This window comes from Nannobrachium achirus, assembly GCF_963921795.1.
Source record: "Nannobrachium achirus genome assembly, chromosome: 3".
Lineage (NCBI taxonomy): Eukaryota > Metazoa > Chordata > Actinopteri > Myctophiformes > Myctophidae > Nannobrachium > Nannobrachium achirus.
In genome coordinates, this window is record NC_137812.1 from 33,969,900 (window position 1) to 33,992,038 (window position 22,139).

Below are 22,139 nucleotides of genomic sequence, written 5' to 3' on the forward strand. Positions count from 1 at the left end.
TGTGCATGCCACCACCTCACAAGAAAAGGGCATGGATAGATTTCTATTTTAAACATTTACGTAAATACATACTGTACATAACTTATTTCCCAGTAAGAGGAAATGTAATATGTCTTTCCTTGAATTGAAAAATGTATATCTGAATCAATTCGATTGGGAAGTGCAAGTGTCACAGGCCAAAAATATATTCAATTTTTCAGAAGTACCACAGTGGACAAGAAATTTGGAAGAAAGCGTTTCAAACACACCTGCCGAAATCATTTATTTTAACACCATGGCACCGATCACGTTATGGTTTACATTTTTGGTTTGTGTCAAGGTGAGTCAGCTTGCTGACGATTGTATTAGTCTGGAAAAGACTTCATACCTTGCAGCACAATGGTAAAACTGACTTTCACTCCAAGAAAAACCCAGTCAGGAATTCTGATATGAACTAAAACATCATGTTTAGAGATTGCATTAGATAAAGTCAATTTGTTTTGGAGTGTGTTAATGATAATGCACCGCGCAATTCAGAAACAAATAGTTTGCTATATATTATTGTCATAGCTCATTCATTACTGAACAAAACTTTTATTTGGTTCAATATCATGACAATGACCACTTGATATAGTGTTGGAATATTTTGAATAAATTACCTGATGGTCTTTTATCGAATCCCAACATGATTCAGCATTAGTCTGATGAAGAGGGCTCGCACTTGACACTATTGCTCGCTCTTAGGATAATATACTGTATGTCACTGTCCATTCTTTACCTCCTTTATAATTCAAAGCTCCCTGTACAGGAAGTGATTTGTTTTTCTTCTGTCAATTACAGTATGGGGGGATATGAGCCCACCTTGATGGATGCCTAGAAGTTGCATGTCGTCATTGTCAGGTGGAAACCTTGTATATCCAAAACCATTTCTTTTGTATTTATCATTTTAAAAATGATTTAAACCAGTGAAAACAGGCGATCTACAAGCACACAACGCCTCGCGGCCCGAGGCGTTGTGTGCTTGTAGATCGCCTGTTTTCACTACTTTTGTGCAACGGTTGTATGGTGAAAGCAGGGCTTTACTCTGCGAAAAAATGTACACATTTGAAACTTGGGAGATACAAGGTTTCTGCCCGACAGTGATGCTGTTTAGCTCCATTCCATCTACCAAATAAAAAACCAAGCCCTGGATCTGCATCCGCTGGCTATACAGTAGGAAAGTTTCCTTTGATCACATTGGTTTGGCGGTTATCTAGTCCTCCCGTCTTATCAATTGTGAGGTCCAGAGCTCTGTTTCTCATTCTGGCCGAGATTGTTGTTGTTCACGTGAGATCCTGGGTCTCTCTCTGTTGTCGCTGAGCGGTCTGCAGCGCCACAGGATCCCACGGAGGTCCCGTCAGCTTTGGGGGCTGACTGAGTGCTGGAGGGAACCTCTGCCTCAGCGGCTGCAGCCTGAGCCCCGGAACTAATCTTCTGCTCAGGCCCCAGAGGGCTGGTCAGGCCAAGGGAGGTCAGGGCATCCAGAGTACCGTCTGGGTCCACCATCACGTCGATGACTGTCAGACGCAGAGGTGGAAAAAGTACTTACATGTTGTACTTAGGTAAAAGTATCAATACTGCACTATAGAGTGTACTCCGTTACAAGTGAAAGTCCAGAATTCAAAATGTACTTGAGTAAAAGTATGAAAGCATTGGCATCAAAATGTATTTAATGTACCAAAAGTAAAAGTTTGAACATTGCAGATCTACAAGCTCACAACGCGTCGCATGCTTACCAAGCAATTGCCTCTCGACTCTCTTAAGGTCTTGAAGGATGCTGGAGATTTCCTGTTGAGAAACATGAACGAATAGCAAGTGGAACTTGAGAGAAGCCTACAGCAGAAGAGATTAACACTCACAACAGCTGATCAATAATAAGAGCAAGCAACATTAACTTCTGTTCCCTTAGTCTTCGTTCCAACAGAGAAACTTTCAGTAATATAAACTGATTCTTTATGCCCACACGGCCTCTGCAGTGAATGATAGCTCTCTTCAGGGGTTACTTGAGGCCAGGCTGAAAGCTAAATGTTGGATTTACAGCCTTGTCCCAGAGAGAAGCCATATTTTTTAGGACCTCATATCTGCACCCGCCACAACAGCCCATAAGTCTTCACCCTCTGAGAACAAACATGCCGTTGCACTCTCCTTAATCCATAAATGAATATGAGTTGGGACAACCGGGACCTAAACTTTGTGCAACAGACAGCACAAAACAAAGAAAAATCCTTGAAAGTGCCACAAGGTCACAATGGTGTCATGTCAGCACTCACTGTGATTAAGTCAATAAATAAGTACGTCTTGACAGAGAGACTAGAGAGGGAGCAGTGAAGGGAGACAAAGAGAGAGAAGAAAGGGGTTGTATGGAGTCTAAAGCCTAATCGATCACAGAGTCACTAAAGGATCTTAAAGCCTGAGTTATACTTAGTTGCGCAGCTACCTGTAAGTATAAATCAGACATTAGCCAAATGATATCAGTAAAGCCGGGGAACTCTCATTTCCAAAGTGAGGAGTGTGTCTCCTTTATTTGTATTTATGTAAAGTTTGAGTGCCAACTTCCTTTCAACACACATTAGATGAATTCAAACTTCCCTAAGGGTCCTACCTCTGACATTTATGACAGAATGCTTTACAGTTGTCAAAAAAAGTGCATATCGTTTAAATAGTTTAAAATGTGGCTTCTATGTTTGACTATGGGGATTGGGGAGTTGGGGACCAATTCAATTGATAACCTTAGTTCATGTTTGGACTTTTCCCCATATTGGAGTTGCTTTCACTTACAGTGTAAGAAGATAACATTCCAACTAGCACAATGGAACTGCATGGGAGGCTACTCTGAAATTGCAAGTTAATTAAACGACCAATTCCTTGATTTATTACCTTGGTAATAGCTAAGCTACAGCAAAGCTACCATTGAGGTAGTCAGACTCGAACGAAAGCTACTTAACAACCTGAACCCTAGCATTCCTGTTCTGAGGTAACATTTGCAGAACATATCTGAGTGAGTGCAATTTTAGCACAGTAAACATATTTACAAAACCCTCTTTTTGCTGCTGTGCTGTGTGGTGTGATGAGCTTTGGTTCAAGCTACCCAGATTTTGATGGGAAAATTAAATACTCAAAAGCTAGTAGATTTGGAAAAGAGTTCAACTATCACACACTACTGGAAATTGTAGTTATGCCATCATTGGTCTCTGCACTGTTGTGCACTTTCTGGAGTTTACCACACAGCATCACTAACAGGCAGCCCTATGAAATGGAAAGGGCACCCTGATGGATAATATAACATTACAATTTAATGTCTAGATTATATAATTTTGAGACACCACTCTCAGAGTTAAATAAAAAAGGGTTTCAGATGAAACCTACTGTATTGGAACATAATGATTTATACATTGTGCTGAGAATGGATGTATTCTTGTCTTACATGGGAGAAAATACCCATCACACCCATAAATATTTTTACTGTGCTAACGTTTTCACCCTATAGCACCTCTCTCTTCTACGATAGCCCCCCCGGATTCCGCAGAGAGAAATCACAAATTCTTCTGCCAAAAAACCCTAATCCTCAGTTTAATTTATCCATTTGTAACTCAAATGTAAGCGGATTAAGAGTGAGGATTTTAATGTGTACATGGAGCTAAATGGCAACTCGAATAACGGTCTGGATTAACCAATCGCAACAGCACCCATTTCCAAAATCATGATGCAACTGTGTTCAGTGGTGGTTATTAAAGGTGCACAGCACACCGGTCCTTGCGAGGTGCCACACTAAATAATAAAGGAGTATAGCCGAGCCGCTCGCTCGTAGCTGCCGATACCAGTTTATTGTAGACACAGAGACAGAAAAATCACCAACGTTTCGGACAAACTAAGCTGCCTTCATCAACTGTGTTCAGATTCATCAAAGCCAGACAAATTGACTCATCGAGTCAAAGAGTGTCTGCCTCCGTCCTCCCCAATCCTACACAATCTGGCTTCATTTGAACTCTTTGTTTAATTAAAAAGTCCTTGCCCTAAACAGATGATGTGAAGTAAATAAAACGTCTTTGTCACCTTGTTTGAGGTGTTCAGTAGTAAGGAGTCATGCTCTGCCTGCAGTTTGCTTTCAATCTCCTCCCATTTTCGTTCTTTATCTTTGAACAGTATTCTGGAAGAAGGAGTATTTTGTTAAATTACATATCTATCTATCAATCAATCAATCAATCAATCAATCAATCAATCAATCAACCAACTTGTCACAACACAATTACAGATAAAAGTGATGTTTATGCAGGCTTTCACGATTGCAGTTCAAGGAGTAACACATGATTGGCAAAAAGAGAAAATAAAATTAGCCTGAAAATAGCAACATATTAAAATCAGAATCTAAATCACATTTATTCAACGTGTATTCAATATACCGGTATGTGCATGTCTGTATCATGTAGTTTAGAAAGTCCTAAATGGATTCCTAAATCACATACTATGTCCATCAGTATAGTGTAAATCAGGCTTTTTGGTTTTGTTCAGAATACATACATTTAAAAGTGATACCTACGGTGCCTGGTAGAATGGAGTTTGTGAAAGTGCATAACATATGGGTTTATGTGTGACAAACAGTGGCTTGTAACTTGACATGTGAATGAAACACATACAGTATATGTCAGGTTGTCCGCTTTACCTTATACAGCCTGTGTTTCTTAAACTAACAATAAGCTGTACAGATTAACATCTAAATGTACTCTTTTCTAGGCAATGCAGGTATGTGATTTAAAGCCAGAATGGGAAGAACACACACACACACACACACACACACACACACACACACGCGCGCACACGCACACGCACACACACACAGTTGTCTTTTTTATTGCCCACTTTCTTTGTCGTATGTCTGTGCCACTCAATGAAAGTAGAAGAGTTTTGGTCCAGTGAGGCACCAGGACGAATGTTCATGTATACATTGGGCATAACATGTCTTTGAATGCAGCGAGATGCTAACCTGATTTTGCTTGCTGTTTTGTCGACAGATTGGCGTATCCTGGCTGACAGTTGAGTGACAGATGTTAGTAGTAAGCTGTCCAGCACCGCCTGGGGGAAATTGTAAATAAAAGAAGAAATAAGCATTAAGTTTACTCACAGTGGTATTCTGTAATAACTGCAACATCCATTTTTGATTAAAATGGCAAAGCGGAGAGAACAATGTGTGATTCAACTCATTACTGGCCAGAGGAGGGCAAATTGATTTTACAGCTTAACGCTTTTTATTTATTTATTTATATGTTTATTTGACAGCGTATGCCTTCTAAATCAGTAGCTCTCAAACTTGTTCGTGCCAAGGAGGACCCCCAAATTGATATATATTTGGCCGCGGACCCCTATCTAAAAATGTTTTGTGCCAGGGACCCTCAGAAGAGAGAAAAATAGCAAATTTACAAGCTCACCGCATGCATGGCACTAAGTGTCGTGCTGTGAGCTTTTATATCTCTGATATTATTGAATATCCAACGGTAAAATCTAAATTGACACAGATAAGTTCCCGGTTATAAAAGATTAATAAACAATATGAATCACCAGTGAGGATTTTGCATCAGACTTGAAAAAACAACCTCGGACTGAATAAAATTACATTGCATTATCAACACAACCATCAACTATTATTCTCTTTTTGTGTGGATGTACTCATCACAAACGTTAAACTCCGCTGATGTTTGCTCAGATGGCCTAAAAATGAACCCACGGGGGCTGTTAGGGGTTAAGTGTCTTGCTAAGGGATCAGGGTCACTTCAACAAGTACTGGACAAGCCGAAGGGTTGAACTGGTGACCTTCCGATTCCCAGATGGCCTCGCAAGCCACTCAGCTAAGGCCGCCCTACTTACACACGAGCTGTATCTGACACATAGGAAGCTTTATTCAATGAAAGTGATTGCTGAGTGCTGACCCAAGCTGCATTCTGTGTTCTATGACATATTTACATATGTTCTGGAAATGCTCTCCACGGTGGCCAGACTGGGAAATGGTTGCCTCTAACCTTCTCTGAGATGTTTGATATTTCACTCATTTCAGTACCTGTGACACTCATTTTAACTACTTGAAACCTAGCATCCCTATGCTGGGGGAACATTTGAAGAGATTAAGCGTAGAGGGGGGGAAAAGAGGGGACCAAGAACAGAACAAACCCCGGTCAACTAAGTAGTAGTTTAGCAAGTAGAGAGATTTGAGTGCTTAAATAATCTCTCCAGCCTTGGCCTAACACTGACTAAAAAACAAAGTGATACTTGCCAGACTTGAAGGCAGCAGAAACATCGATTGCTGTGCCCTGAAAGTCACTCCACCCCCTTTCCTTTCAAACTTAGTAACAAATCCAGATACTGTGTACTTGGAACTATCGACAGCCTGTGTACATGTGGGACAGCTTTTTCTGGGATTTGTCTTTTTCTTTTGTTCCTCTTGTTTTTTTTCTTCTATTTTCTACCATTATTCTTTCTGTTCTCAGTGTTATTATTCATTTTAGGAATCACTTTCTGCGCTTGCATAGATGAATGTTATGAAACAAATGTCAATAAAGGAAAGAATTTATCACAAAATAATTATTTAAGCAGGGCTGAAACAATTATGTCTAGTTATTTTACGCCATTTTCAGATATTCATTATTGACAAACATTGTCATACTGTACTACACAAATACAACAGAAATCATAATTTGCCATTATTATACAACTCCGCATAGAAACAAAACCTTTAGTAAATGTCTACTTGCTTAGTGCTTACAGTTTGGGCATGTGGTGAAATTCATTAGATTTGATCTATGGTTATCGCCCTCTGGTGGCCAGCAGTCGCAAATCTAGTACTACTACTTTACTGACTACACTGTGGGGAATCTCAGACTTAACTGTAATGCCTATTGTCTGTGACAGGTGAACTTCCAGTTCACTTGTTCTGCTTGGCAGAATAGTAGAAAACTAGAAAAGAAAATTTCGAAGAAATTTTAAGTGTGCCTGCAGCTCGCTAAGTGTGTGCAACCTTGTATGTGTTAACATTAGCATCTTTGTTAGCATTAGCATTTGTTAGCATTAGCATGTGTTAGCATTAGCAATATGGTTTCTTGTTTTTAAGAAATAGGCTCCTCCCACAAGTTCCGCAAGGCGATTACGTTGTCCCGTCGCTCCCGAGATCGTTTGTGTTTCGTTTTGAGAGGGTCGTTCCCCCTGAAAAACACGTTTTGGCATGAAACGGTTACGTTTTGCGCGTTTGTGGTGCCCCCTATGGGTTGAAGTGGAAATGCTTTTGGGTATATGTTCAGTATAGCGCCCCCCACTTGTGGTTACAATTTGGTGTTGACTGGATGTTTCGTTTGTGATTTATGGCTACTTCTTACAAAACGGGCTCCTCCCGCTAACTTTGGAACCCTGTTACGGAAGAACGGTATGGACTATCAAAATATCGTTTAAATATGTTTATCGCATGAGTCCATAGATCGTGTGTATCGATTTTTGTGATATTTGGAGAAAATATGTAGGAAAAGGAGCAAAAAGTGTGTTTTGAAGAAAATTCAAAATGGCGGAAAATCTATCCTGACGCAAATGGGCGTGGCCTATATGAGGAAATGCGTCATGACCCAAGGAATCCAGGGAAAAGGGAATTTTAATTTTCCGACCCACGGTTCAAGAGTTACAGGCCGAAAGGTAAAGTGGACTGTTATAGCGCCACCATGAGGCCAACGGACGAAATTATTTTTTATTTAATCCTTGATATCATTATAAATCTCCTCTCCAAGTTTTGAAACTGTAGCCCCTATGGTTTGCGAGAAAAGAAATATTGAATGTGAGTTTTTGCGATTCCCATTATAAGTCAATGGGTAAAATTAATTCACTAATAAATTAATATCAATTAAACGATACAACTTTTCTCTTAGAAAAGTAATAGCACATCATTCCCGGCCGAGCCGCACGTTTTGATGTATATATTGCGGCGGTGGCGTAAATTGTGCGGCAGTTATTAGTGCACCAAATTTGTGGGATCATTATCATTAATTAATTAATTAAGTATGGCGGATTACAATAAGTGTTTTGCCATTGCATGGCAGGCACACTTAATAATGAGAAAAGCTCCCCACAGCCATAAAGACTTTTACAGATAAGACTTAAAAATACCGTAAGTTGGAAACATCTATCTACTGTATCTATTAATTAGTGTGTCTGTCTGTCCCAGGCATAACTCGGGCAGCGTCCGGCCGATGCATGGCGTATATATGTGTCCCAGGCCAGATGATTAACGATTTACTTGTGTTTTTGTCGTTGACAATTACATTTCTGTTTGGCTTTTAGACTTTGAAGTTGCACATGGCAGATATGACACATAACCTGAATATACAAAGAAATTACTGACATATTTGACAACTTTATACTTAAAGCTATACTGTGTAAGTTGCTCAACTAGTGGTCAGTAGCGTCCGCGTCTTTCGGCCGTTTTTCGCCGCGGACCGGGCCTCACACCCCCGCGTCACCCCCGCGTCTGCCTCCACCTCGCCGAGATCTATCTTTAGAGGGGTCCCTGGTTCCTGTGCGTTCAGGCATTCCGGAGAAACGGAGTGTTTCACCCGAGTATAGATAGAGACACACGGGCGCCTACAAATATGGCCGTCCTATTGTGATAGCTAGCGACCCCACTTCAAGATGCGCTGTGATTGGCCGGCAGTGTATAACCCTCGCTGTGATTGGCCGGTAGTGTATGATGACGTAATTTTTGCGCGAAAACCAGACCCCGGTCAGGATCATAGGAAACATATAAAGAGAAGGCTTCAGAAGCTGAAAATAACGGAGTGGGTGTTCTAAAACTTTAGCGATTTAAGAGTTAGGACAATTTTAAGATTTGTTTTATAAAAAAAGTTACATGGTACAACTTTAAAAAAGAACATTGATAGTGGAAATAGCCGATCTACAAGCTCACAACTTAAAAAAAATATATATGAACATTTTTCAACATGGAAACGATTAACACGATTATGTAATAATTGTGACAGCCCCAAGTGACAGACAGTGATTCCATGCTTTCATAGATAGATGATGTTGAACTCACGTCGTCTCTGTTCCAGGTCTGTCGGCGGATGGAGCGGGACGTCTGTCCATTAGAAGCGCAGGGACGAAGCTCCACAGGCCGTCCGTTGGGCTCTGCGGCGCGGCCGCCCGCCTCCAGGTTGTCATCAAACACTTGCTCATCCAACTGTAGGACAGTGTGTGCAATGCTATGTCATTATATACTGTATATGTTCCCTTCTTGTTCCCTGTTAAGAAAAAAAAAGTGAGTGATGCTATTTATGAGTTAATTTCATTAAGCCTCCCGCGAAGTTTGGCCAATGTGACCCTGGGGTGGACAACAAACTTTGGCCGCTTTGTGCAAAGTGTAGGCCAGATGTAGGCCAGATGAAGGTCAAGCGGGACACAAAGCTTAGCCTACATCTGGCCCAGAATGTGACCCTGGGCATACAACAAACTTTAGACAAAGACAGATGTTGGAGCTTAGCTCCCTCCAGGCGCACCGCTCAATTTACAATTTAGTCATTTAGCAGACGCTCTTAATCCAGAGCGACTTAAGCAAGGTAATACATCAATACAATAAGCAAGGTAATACATCAATACACCAACAATAATATATCAAATGCATAGAAATATCAATCTAGAAAAAATAACTAAGGTAGACCAAGCACCTAATCAGTAAAAAAAGTTATATAAAACCTAAATATGCTATCTTCTAGCTTTCATGTATGGTCATTGCGGGTAGGCAAGTGCAGGCTTAGGTGGAGTCTGAAGATGTGAGTCTTCAGGCCACGGCTTTCATGTATGGTAATTGAGGGTAAGCGAGTGTTACACTCAAAAACTACTGGAGCCAACACTCGAGAGATAATTGAAATATAAAGTGCTCTATTCTCTCTATATACATGTAAAGTACTCTGGTGTAGTCTTGTGTTGCCAGGCAATTGGACATCTCAGCCTACTGTACCAATAAACCTGGTGACGTCTAAATTCAATGGAGTTGAACAGTGGCGAAAATGGACGCAAACAAACCTGCAGCTAATGCTTGGTCACCAGACGTAACAAGACCTCTGTTGTGATGTACTGGGTTATCGTTTTCAGGTTTGTGTGGTGCATGTGTTTACAGTACCAGGACTCCAGGGTCGGTGGCAGCAGGGCTCACAGAGTCGATCTCTCCTGCCACATCGTGGATCTCTCTGGCCAGCATGGCCAGGTCTTTGGCTAGGTCCTGGCTAATTCTGACAAACACAACATCAACACAACTCATTCTCAATGGATTCTTTTTGCTTTTGTAATGTAATATTTCCATGAATGTTAAGGCAACCATATATCACAACTTTGCAAGGCCATTGTTAACAGTATCAATAATGCAATGTAAAAGTCCGGAATTCAAAATGTACTTGAGTGAAAGTACAAAGGTATTGTCATCAAAGTATCCTTAAAGTACCAAAAGTGGTAGGTGGATTTTCAGGGCAGCCTTGAAGGGGCCCAGCGAGCTGCATGTCTTAAGGGAAACAGTCAAGGAATTCCACACTTGAGTGGCAGTGTTGTAGAAGGAGAATTTACCCATATTTGTGCTATGTGTTTGTAATATCAGATCGTTTTGTGCGCTCCCTCTGGTGTTGCTGTGGGTATCACTAACGTTTTGGAGGTGTTTAGTCAGATAAGCAGGTACTGTGGGGGTTGATGGCCGAATTGCATTGACTAATTTGAATGTCAATCCCATTTTTGGTTGTTTAACCCTGTCGTCTACATTGAGCCTCCCTAGGCTAGCAAAGTAGAAATGTGGGTCATGGGCCCCAGGTTAAGAAGAAGTCTAAGCAGTTTATTTTGGGAGGTTTGGAGTTTAGTCTTTAATGGCATTTTGGTGTTGGAGTACCAGGAGGTGCAGGCGTAGTCATAGACATAGAGGGACTGAATGAGGGCCCCAGCAAGAGTCACAATGCTCACAACGCCTCCCAACGCAAGGCGTTGTGAGCATGTAGATCTGCTATTTTCACAATAGAACCGTGTTATACAAAATGTAGTGCCTCAACTCTTAGTGCTCGTCAGGGTGGGGGTCCCCAGTTTTTGGGGGTTGCGGCCTGAAAAGGTTGAGAACCACTGGTTTAGAACTCCCCCCACTTCCTTTACCTGGCGATCTCCTCACTATGCGCTGTCCAGTCCCTCATATAATCGTCCTGCTCCCTGGAGTGCTGCCTCAGGGCGCTCAGGCCCCCAGGGCAGGGCGTGGCCGGGGCCGAACCTCCTAGCTGGGCAACCCGAGTGGAGGGGAAGGGCCTATGCATGTGGCCCTGCTTGGACATGTGTCGGTTTGAGCCATACTCATCCTCTGAGGTGGACGCATACTCCACAGGCACACGACGCCACCGAGTGGTGGCTAGAGATAGGAAAAGTATTGTAATTAGGTAATGTATGGACTGGGAATTCTTTACCCACGATTTAATGTTGACTTCAAAGAGATAAGAATCATAAGGGGAAAAGAACAAACTTACTTCTATAATTTTTATCCCACGATTTTGTAACCCATTGTTCACCCAGTGCCAATTGCCTAAACCCTAAACTGTAATCCTGGGCGCTGCTCTCCCTCTGCCAACCTGGGGAGAGCCCCGAATATGAGCTTGTGCTTCCTTCAACGCATGAGGAGTGAGCAGGCCGCTTATTATCATCCTGACAGGGGGGAGTTTCCCCGGTTGGACATAGCGCGTGGAAGGAACACGTTATTCCAACTAGTTCCTTTCCCATCTATCAGGTGCCCCGGCTGGCCAGGGGGATGCATTACAAAGACCAGGATTACTGCATGTTTTTGTGAGAGTATCTACCCTAGGAGACATGCATTTAAAGTGCAAGTTTACTTTTACTTTTCATTTTGGACACTAGCTCACACTGGTGTGTGTGTGTGTGTGTCACGGGCCAGGTCTGTCTAGGGGTGTAACAGTTCATCAAACTAATACATTTAATCGGCAACTGACTTACATGCAGGTGTGACATGCCCATATGCGGCGGTGACTTTACTCTTGTCGGGCAACTTGGAGGCGCTGTTAGCCCGGGCTCTGGGTACCACCGCTGATGTCATACCTGACACTCTCATTCCATGTCTACTAGCATAGTCCCCTGCCACACTCCGAGCTCCCAGACCTCTACTCCTGGTCACAGTGGCTTCCGAATCACTCTGGGCTGATGGCGATCCCAGTCTAGGCCTCCTCGGCTGAGCCAGAGCCTCTATTCTAGACATCCCCCTTCGGGCTATCCCTGTCCTGGATGCAGAGCTGGCGGTGGAGGCCTCAGAAGCTACTGACATTCGATCAAAGTCTGCTGGCTCTGTGTCTGATGAGTCTCCAAGACGCGCTCGCCTGAGCAGGGACGCCCGCGTGGGTCTCGGCTTGGGGCCGGGGCTGGGTTTAGCAGGGGCTGCAGAGGAGCCTGGAGCGATCTTAGCCCGGCTTGATTTGGTGCTGGCTCCCACTGTGGTGCTCCCTGTCGGGGCTCTGGCCTGTGAGCCCCTGGACCCCTGGGTTGGGGCGGGTTGGGAATCTGAGAGCAGTGAGTTTGAGTTGACGTCATCGTCAGTAAGGTCTTGGGAAGTCCACTGTTGGCTGGGCTGCTGCTGGGCAGACATTCTTGCCTTTGTCCTCCTGTCTTGGGTCTCTCGGCTCCCAGTGGGGCCTTTAGCTGAGCTCACTACTGTCCTCTCCTTCTGTTGCGCTGCAAGCGTCCGTCGTCTATGGATTACTTTTCTTCCTCCCTCTGCCTGGCTGAGGGTGCTGGTCGTGTCCACGTCTGACTCTGGTGACATGGAACCCTCGATGGACTGGCTTGGTGGATCGCCTTGGTCTGACACGGTTGTCTCTAGGAAGGCTGCCACCGCCTCGGAGTCTTTCTGCAGGGTGGCACCGTCGATGCTAGCGTCCCTGGAAAGCATTCTGCTGCTTGTGTGCCCGTCAATGCGTGGTATGAGCTCAATGGGCACACTGGAGCTGGGCCTTTCCACTGTAAAACTCTCCTGCCTCAAAAATGGTTTTCCGCTGTTGTCCTTGGCTTTCTCCTCCTCTTTCTTTCTCCTCCGTGCCTCCTCTAGTCTCTTCTCCCCGCTGCTCAGCGGTCGAGGTGGGAGCTTGGTCACTACACCCGTTTGGCCCGGTCTCACTCCTCCACTGTCCTGGGACTTGGCAGGGGAGGAACGCTTGGGACTTCCGCCCTGGCCTCCTGCCCCATGGGCAGGTCTGTTCTTTTCCCTGTTCATCTTCACCTGGCTCTCTTTCTCCTGGAGCTCTGTATCTTGTTTCTCCCCCATGCCAGTGCACAGGCTGGAGCCTGTGGCCCTCCTTCCCATGGCTAGCTCATCGGCAGGTAGCTGTGGCAAGGTCCTTCTCTTGCGATCGGTGTAGCCAGATGAGGCAGAGTAACTGGACTCACTGATCTCAGCTGAAATGGATAGAAGATGAGTCTTAATGTGATTCTCTTAGATCAGGGGGATTCCCAAATTGACTTTTAATAACCCCCATTTCCCCACATTCCAAATGCTTCTGTCCTAGGGACCCTGATATGAAGAGATGTTTTGGTTTATATTAAATTCATAACTGTACAAGAGAAATAGATTCATAGTGCTGACATTGAAACTTAATGGCTCTTTGTGGGTTATGTACATCCACACAAATATTATTGCGACCAAAGGTCGCAGTTTACCATGAGAAATGTCACAGCTTGTCTGCGTGTAGACGCTGCTGTGTGTGTACATGTTTTTACAGTCTATGGGTTGGTTCCCTTGACACATCACTGTGACATCACAAGTGATATCACAGGTGACATCACCTATGTAAAAGTCCATATATGGGTATTCCCCAGAATCCCTTTTATGCCCATATATGAAGATCCCTGATGTCATCGATATATATCACTGGCCAGATGGCCAAGACATGGCCCATATCTGTGTGGCTGGTTCAGATAGGGATCTCCATGTATGGGCATAAAATATATTGTATGTTGTGATGTCATGGGAACCACTCCAACAGAATCCCTTTTAAGCCCATATATGGAGATCCTTGATGTCATCAATATTAAGCCCATATCTAACAAGACTTCATATGGGAATGCCCATATATGGAGGAAGACAGCCCATATCTGTGCGGCTGGTTTAGACAGGGATCTCCATGTATGGACATAATAGGGATGTACTATATACAGTACATGGATCTCCATATATGGGTAACTGGTCCGATATACATCACTGGCCAGATGGCCAAGACTTGGCGCAACCTCACCCTTTAGGGTGAGGTCGCATGTCGCCCTGAAGCGTCTTACTAGTATATTTTAGAAAACAGGTTGATTTTTCACCTCAAATGAAAGCATCAACCAACCTGCATGAATGAGGCATCACCAAAATGAACAACCAAAATATACAGCACATACTTTTCAGAGACCCGAGAGTTGGTCGATTAGCTACAGTATTTCCTTTAAGAGATTATATACTAGGAATACTAGCAGGCCCTGGAGCCCTGGGGGACTGAGTGCATAGGGTTGAAGTGGCTAAAGTCAGCGCTGAGAGCAGAGCCCACAGCAGTGATGTACCTCTGTCTTCGGTCACATAGATGTGGCTCTCTGCCCCTGATCCCTCAGGGTCAGTCCTGATGTGACTGGCGGCTAGCGTGGCCCACTGAGACACCCAGCGTGGACCCCCCACCACCAGCTCTTCAGGCAGGACCTGCAGGGTGCAGCACACATATAGTCCTCAGTGTTCATTTTGATTGATTGATTGATTGATTGATTGATGGATTGATTGATTGATTGATTGAAGAATGTATTGGAAGGTTGCATAGGAAAAAGTACAGTTTCATGACTAAAAGGAGATCCTAGTAAGCTTTTCAGCTTATTTCCACAGGAACCCTCTATGTATCTCATATAACATTGAAAGACAGATGGAAACCATGTGTATCACGTGAACCACATGAATAAAATAGATGATAAACAAGCTCACAACACAACACAACATGTTGTGTTGTGAGCTTGTAGATCGACTAATTTGGCGTAGAGAGAAAAACAATGGGCCAAGTATAGACTCTTGGACGACTCCGGTCAGTGAAGTATCAAGTGATTCATAGTAGATCGGGTGGAAGTATATAATGTTTAAGTGGTTTAAGTCTTGAGAGTGTAAAAATGAACTCATGAACAAAACTATTAGCACTCTTATAAGTGCACTGCTTACACATGATAATCAGTTTGCACTGTGCACCACAAATCAACCCATAGGAAAGCTATTGCCTTATTTGAATTGGTTGCGCGCCGTTTTGCACACCAAAGATATCGACAAGCTCACAACGTGTCATGATGCAATGTGTTGTGAGCTTTCGGCGTATAAGTTAGGCTTATGGGTCAGACGGCACAAAAAGACATGATGCTTATAATGTGTTAGCACCTTACAAGACAAGCGCAAACTTTATCAAAATGTAATCTTGGATTGTTTTCAGTAAGGTAGGTTTTAGTTGAAAAAGGAGAAAGAAAACCTACCCGATTGTATGAACAGAAAGTAGAGTATTTTGGTAATGACTATGGATCCTTCTCTCTATTGAGCATTTTATACCCACCTCTGTCTCCATGCGTCCAGGCTTGCTCTTGTCACCTGTCCCAGACCGCTGAGTGGTGAGCCTGTGTCTGTGGGGGTCCGCACCACCCACTCTAGATACAGGTACAGACTGCTGTTCCTCCACACCAAACACCTGCAATACACCACAAATACCTATATCTACTCATGGATACTGACACACACTTGATGTGATTTTGTCATTTGAAAATATTGTCGTTGTCGGGTGGAAACCTTGTATGTTCAAGACCGTTCCTTCTGTATTTATCATTTTAAAAATGAACTAAACTAGTGAAAATAGCAGATCTACAAGCACACAACGCCTCGTGGTGCGAGGCGTTGTGTGCTTGTAGATCGTCTGTTTTCACTACTTTTGTGCGACAGCGTTGTATGATGAAGCAGGGCTTTACTTGGTGAAAAAACGTACACACTTTGAACTTGGAGATACAAGGTTTCTGCCCGACAGTGACGATATGTATGATCCAGGAGTGTATATGACAAAGTAACAAATGCTTTCTCTAACAACTCAGTTCCCCACCTTGTCAATCATTCGCCTAGCCTCCTCTTCCTCGTGATCTCCGTTCTCCAGCTCAATCGTGTACGTCCCTCTGTCACTGTGGTCGTCTCCGTGGTGGTAGCTGTCATCGCGGCCAGTCTGCTGATAGGGCACTGTGCCTGGACGCCTCTCCCCCGCGTCCCCTCCCGACGCGGCCACCTTGGGAGCCGATGACCTGTGGCGGCGTGCAGGGCTGTCCTCCTCTGCGAAGAGCCCCTCGGGCACGTTGGCACGGCCCTCTCGGATCTTCATCCCCGGACTCCCCCACGGCCCCCGAGAGCGCTCCTCCAGCACAGCGGTCCTGCGCTGTTCACCCAGGGTGTTCTCCGAGTCGCTCTGGGTTCCATCTTCATGTTTGCTGCCTGATGGGTGCAGGGCATGGACAGAAGGAGAGGTTGGGAAAGAGAGGTAGAAGTATGAAGAAGACATGAGGAAAGTATGAACAGTGGAAGAGAGTTCAGAGAGAGTTACTGAAAGAGGGAATGAAGAAATAAGTTTGCACACAGCAGTATCTGTGTACAGCAGTAAATCAGTTTAAACTAGAAGCAGTGCTCTTCCGAGCACAGGTCTCGTGCATTGGGTGGTATTGAATTAGGTGGTTATGAATGAGCGGGGTCAAACGCAATAAAGGTGAGTGGACAAGTTAGCTTCAGAGACAGTGAAGTGTCAAAAAATGTGTTTGTCAAAAAACAGCCTCATGGTGGCGCTATAAAAGGCTGATGTGAAAAATGCAGGGAAAGGGTTTTTCCTTGGCCTCTAGGGAGTGCGCTTACAAAGTTTGAAACTGATCGGTGGAGTTATAGGTAAAACGACAAATCGGCCTGATATAGCGCCACCATGAGGCTGATTTAAAAACATGTAAGTGGCATTTCTTCCTCGGCCTAGTGGGAATGTGTGTGTGCGATTTCATGAAAATCGCACTTTGCGTTTGTGATTTGAGGCATTTTGTTCAAAACGGCTCAATCCTACAAACTTTGGAAGCCAATCTTAGCCAATCAGGATGGAATATGCAAAATCGGACAGATCCATGTTGATCACATGACTGTGGAGATACTGCCTAACGATTTGTAGGGTTTTTGGACAAAATCTGTAAGAGTAGTGTACAGAAATGTGTTTTGCAAACATCGGCCTCATGGTGGCGCTCTAAAAGGCTGATGTGAAAAAAGCAGGGAAAGGGTTTTTCCTTGGCCTCTAGGGAGTGCGCTTACAAAGTTTGAAACTGATTGGTGGAGTTATAGGTAAAACCACAAATCACCCTGTTATAGTGCCAGCATGAGGTTGATTTAAAAAAATTGAAGTGGCATTTCTTCCTCGGCCTAGTGGGAACGTGTGTGCCCGATTTCATGATAATTGCACTTTGCGTTTGGGAGTTGAGGCATTTTGTTCAAAACGGCTCAATCCTACAAACTTTGGAAGCCAATCTTTGCCAATCAGGATGGAATATGCAAAATCGGACAGATCCGTGTCGATCACATGACTGTCGATATACTGCCTACCAATTTGTAGGATTTTTGGACAAAATCTCTAAGAGTAGTGTACAGAAATGTGTTTTGCGAACATCGGCCACTAGGTGGCGCTAGAACAGGCCCATTTGAAAAACGTGGGTCAGAGGTTCTGAATTGGCATCCAGGGAGTGTGTGTGCTCATTTTGGCAGCGACCGGGCCAACGGCGACTGAGATTAGGTGGTCACAAACTGCGAGGACGCACGGACGGACGCACACAAGTACGGACACACGGACAGACGAAGGGGAAAACATACTCTCCCCCATGCCTTCGGCTGGCGGAGACAATAACGTACATTGCAAATGTGAACAAGTAACCAGCAACGTATATCTGAACATCATAACTGACATCCAAATAGGCTGAGTGCTGATAAAGAAATGGAGGAGTGCTATGGGATGAAGTGGAGTTTCACCCCTTAGCATTCCTTCCATATTATGCACATACAGTATACCGGGGTGTCGCACCAAATTCTGGGCCCTGGGTACAAGGATTCACTGTGGGGCCCTCCATGAATGTTGGGTTTTAACCCATTTAGACTGGGAATACATTATTTTGTGCTTTAACTATTGAAAGATTGCAGATATACAAGCTTGTAGATCTGCTATTTTTGAAAAATCATGATTATTTTGGTCAGTGGTGCTCAAACTTTTTCATGTGAAAGACCCCCAAAATGATATGTATTTGGCCACGGACCCCCATCTCAAAATATTTAGTTCCAGGAAGGAACCCCCAGAAGCAAAATTTGAGTTACAAATGTTTGCTTAAAAAATACATATATTCAAAGATTTGCACACATTTTCACGACTTTTCCAATATAGCAGATCTACAAGCTCGCAGCACGGAGCTTGTATATCTGCTATTTTTAATAGCTAAAGTATAAAATAACAAAGGCCCCTCCACCTTGGGCCCTAGTAACCTCCCCCCCTTGTGACGCCCCTGACAGTATATACAGTATATATATATACATACACACACCTTTGAGACTCCTCAGTTGGACGGGCAGGTCACTCTTCACACTTTCCCCGTCGTCTTCAGCGACCGTCTCTTTAAGAGCCAACGGCAGCTCGTTCTGCGCCAACCAGTCGGCGACTTTGACCTCTGCGGCCACCATGGCCGTCTGAAGGGGGCTTAGCTCCTCCCCCACACCCCTCTTGGGGCGTGGCCTGGTCTCTGGTCCCACCTTCGCTGCACGGTCTTTGACGCTCACTTTGCCTGAGGCCCCAGGGTCAAACTCAATGGTGAAGGAGGCGTGGCCATGGGCAGGCTCGGCGGCAGAAGCAGCGCCTGCCTCTGTGTCTCGGGAAGGGGCCTCCCCAATGCCTTTACCCACCATGAGGGCATCTTTGGTGGGGATCTCAAAGTAGCTTCGCTCTTCGCTGGAGGCCCCAAGCAGGCCACTCTTTGGCGCCTCAGCACTCTTCTTGGCATCTTTGCTATCTGTAGATAATATTAATATGATAGTACAGTTTGTACTAGTGTCACAAATACTATTACGGGGCGCTCGCTGGCCTACTGGTCCAGGCGCATACCACTTAGGCATTGATGCCTGTCGGCGTCGCCGGTTCGATTCCCGATCCGGACGACCTTTGCCGCATGTCACTCCCTGTCTCTCCCCCCATTTGCTGTCAGTCTACTGTCCTATCCAATAAAGGCATAAAAGCCCAAAAAACAAATCTTAAAAAAAAGGGGGGAAAAAAATACTATTACAATTTAATTAACTAGTATTTATGAACGTTCACTCAATGATCAAAGCTGCTAATAGCAATACAATGTTGGTGAAATAGAAAAGGCTATTTCAAATATGGGGATAAAAGCATAAGTTCTTATGCTTCACAATTGTATACCTGTCTCCGGTTTGTCTTGCTTCCTGTCTGAGGTCCTTCCATCCTGCCTCCCAGAATGCTGGTCACCAGTGTCTCCATCTCCCCACCAGGCAGGCTGACCATACAGGGGTGTTGGCCGGTGCATTGCTGCTAGATCTCCTGGCAAAAGGTCATGAGAGGCTGGTTTTACACATCAGTTAATTGGAGCAACTCATAGGACCTACATTATAGGACCATACTAACCGCTGTATTCTATGGAAAATAGTCTGCAGTCAAGTTTAACATGCCAGACCACCAAAATGGTCCTTCAAGCCCACCATTACTTTATCTTATATATTATGGACTGCATTTACTGCAACAGGAACTGAGAAACAGACCCTTCATTCGTTTGGTAGCAGAACTATTGATTTGTTCACTCAGCAAAGTCATATAGGTGCTATACCCTAACTACCTCACCTGCCATCTTGTCCTCTCCTTGGCTGGTCTCGGGAGGTTTGGCAGAGGCTCCCTCACATGCTGCTGGTGCTGCTGGCTCAGAGGGCTTGACCTCTGCTACTCGACAGGCGTCTTCATCAGGAACCCTTTTCTGGCTTAGTTGCAGCTGACTGCTGAACTTCTCATGCTGACAGGGGAGGAGGACAAGATGGAAGCAGCAAGGTGGGTTTAGAGTAGCGTAGGCTGAATAGAATGTTGCATACAGTACTGCTAAATAGGTGCTTACTGAATTTCAGGAGTCATTTTTGAGGTAGTACTAGTAACTTGATTCTTCCCATTCAAACACTATGAATAATACAGAGTTCTTCTATTTTCTGGGACAACCAGGGCAGTTTTGTCTGAGAGCATAATCAACGAGCTCGGCAACTCCAGCAGTTTTGTTCGGTTCAGCAGAAAACAGTTGACTGAACTCAATTTATCAGGCACTTTTAATTTGCTGAGGCAAAGGAAAAACAATCGTGTTTGCTGTTGTTTTTTGGTAGGCATATTTTCTTGGTCTTCATGCTAGGGACCGCTAATTCACCACACGTTTCATCATGCTGTCCAACCTTGAGTGCCTCCTCAGGAACATGCAGCTCTCCTCGTACCACGGTGAACAGATTAGTATGTGAAACAGGTTAAGGAAAAGGAACAACAAACTCTTTGCAGGCAATAGAACCTCAAACTGATAGCCTTATCTATTATGTAACAGGAAGGGTACAGTGAGCTTTCAAAGCTATTCAACAGCAGATAAAGTTACGTGTTTGTCTCTGCCCACTAACCTTGTGACTCATGACAGGTCAATAACATGAAGGAACATACAAATATAGAAAAGGATATCATATCCAAACCTCAGCTTGTCATCAATTTTCAATGTGACGTACGTTTGCTCCTGTATTCTGACATCATTGACAAATGTCTGCAAACATAAGTGTAATTCGTTATGACAATATGATGATATTCACCCATATGAAAGAACAGAAAGAAAGTTAACAACAAAAGTAGACAATAATAAATAAATAACTAGAAATACTGTTCCTACGAAACAGTGTGGGCTTGCATGTAACACCAGCATGTATGGGCACAAAGATCTACCCTTTGGCTGCACCTCATTGGCTAAGGGCCATGCCTTTGTACTGTCGAGGAGAACTTGACTAAATTGACGTAATAGGTTACGTCATTTTTTAGGAGAACTTGACTGATAGATTACATAATTTTTGAGGAGAACTTGACTGATAAATTACTTCATTTTTTAGGAGAACATGATAGATAAATAATGAAGCGAGCCCACAATAATAATAATAATAATAATAATGACACATTTAAAAGGTAATACATAACTTAAAGCACAATGGCCGGGTTTCCCAAAGCGCAGTCGTACAAGCCCGTCGTAGGACACTCCGGTACTACGACAAAGCTGTTTCCCAAACGCGCCTCTCTCAAAACAGGCTACGCAATACGCATGCCCTTAGGCTGGCCAGAGCCTTGTATTATAGAGTTCTGTCATGGTTGCCAACAGTAAAAGCGTTTTTACAGATGGACTATAGATTATATCATGCAAATTTGCATATACTAGCCTACATTTCGTATCATTTTGAAAATATTTTACAACAATGAATTATGACAAAGCTCCAGCTGTTATAACTAAACAGATACAGAACACACTCACCCCATTCAAGCTGCCCAGGTCCTTAACTTTATGTTCATCCGGTCCTGGCTCATAGTTGATGACAGCGTGCTGTTTGTCAACACTGCGGGACTAAATTACACCAAATCGAGTCAATCATTCTAATCCATGTTAATCTCCTGTGCTTGGGGTGATAATCTGGACAGATTATGAATGGGAGTTCAGCAGCAGTCCAGGAGAGTTCACGTACCTGTAGCATGAGTTCACAGTCATCCCGGCCCACGAAGATCATCTCCCTTGGGAGGCGGTGGCGCGTCCCCCCTCCACTCACCAGGAACCAGGAAGTCAGACTCATCTCTGCTTCAGCAGCTCAGCCCACCGCTACAGCATCCTGATTAGATCAATAACAGTATTAGGCTGGGCAGTGAGGGATCAGTAGTGGCATAAGTAGTCATTCAGTCAGTCATTCAGTCAGTCAGTCAGTCAGTCAGTCAGTCAGTCAGTCAGTCAGTCAGTCAGTCAGTGTGTGTGTGTGTGTGTGTGTGTGT

At 44.0% G+C, this 22,139-nt stretch overlaps 1 protein-coding gene across 1 annotated transcript; it reads right to left on the reverse strand.

Annotated features, from left to right (window-relative positions):
* Positions 1–1,248: 1,248 nt before the first annotated feature.
* cep170ab (centrosomal protein 170Ab) lies at positions 1,249–21,946 on the reverse strand (the record flags this gene model as incomplete). Its single annotated transcript, XM_080722540.1, has 18 exons — positions 1,249–1,535; positions 1,755–1,806; positions 4,072–4,165; positions 5,000–5,088; positions 9,077–9,220; positions 10,160–10,268; positions 11,164–11,410; positions 12,007–13,455; positions 14,599–14,731; positions 15,612–15,743; positions 16,146–16,521; positions 18,639–19,095; positions 19,512–19,649; positions 19,947–20,112; positions 20,534–20,592; positions 20,787–20,883; positions 21,634–21,723; positions 21,842–21,946. 18 exons carry the CDS (start codon positions 21,944–21,946, stop codon positions 1,249–1,251), a joined length of 4,224 nt encoding a protein of 1,407 aa, XP_080578666.1.
* Between the last annotated feature and the right edge of the window lie 193 nt (positions 21,947–22,139).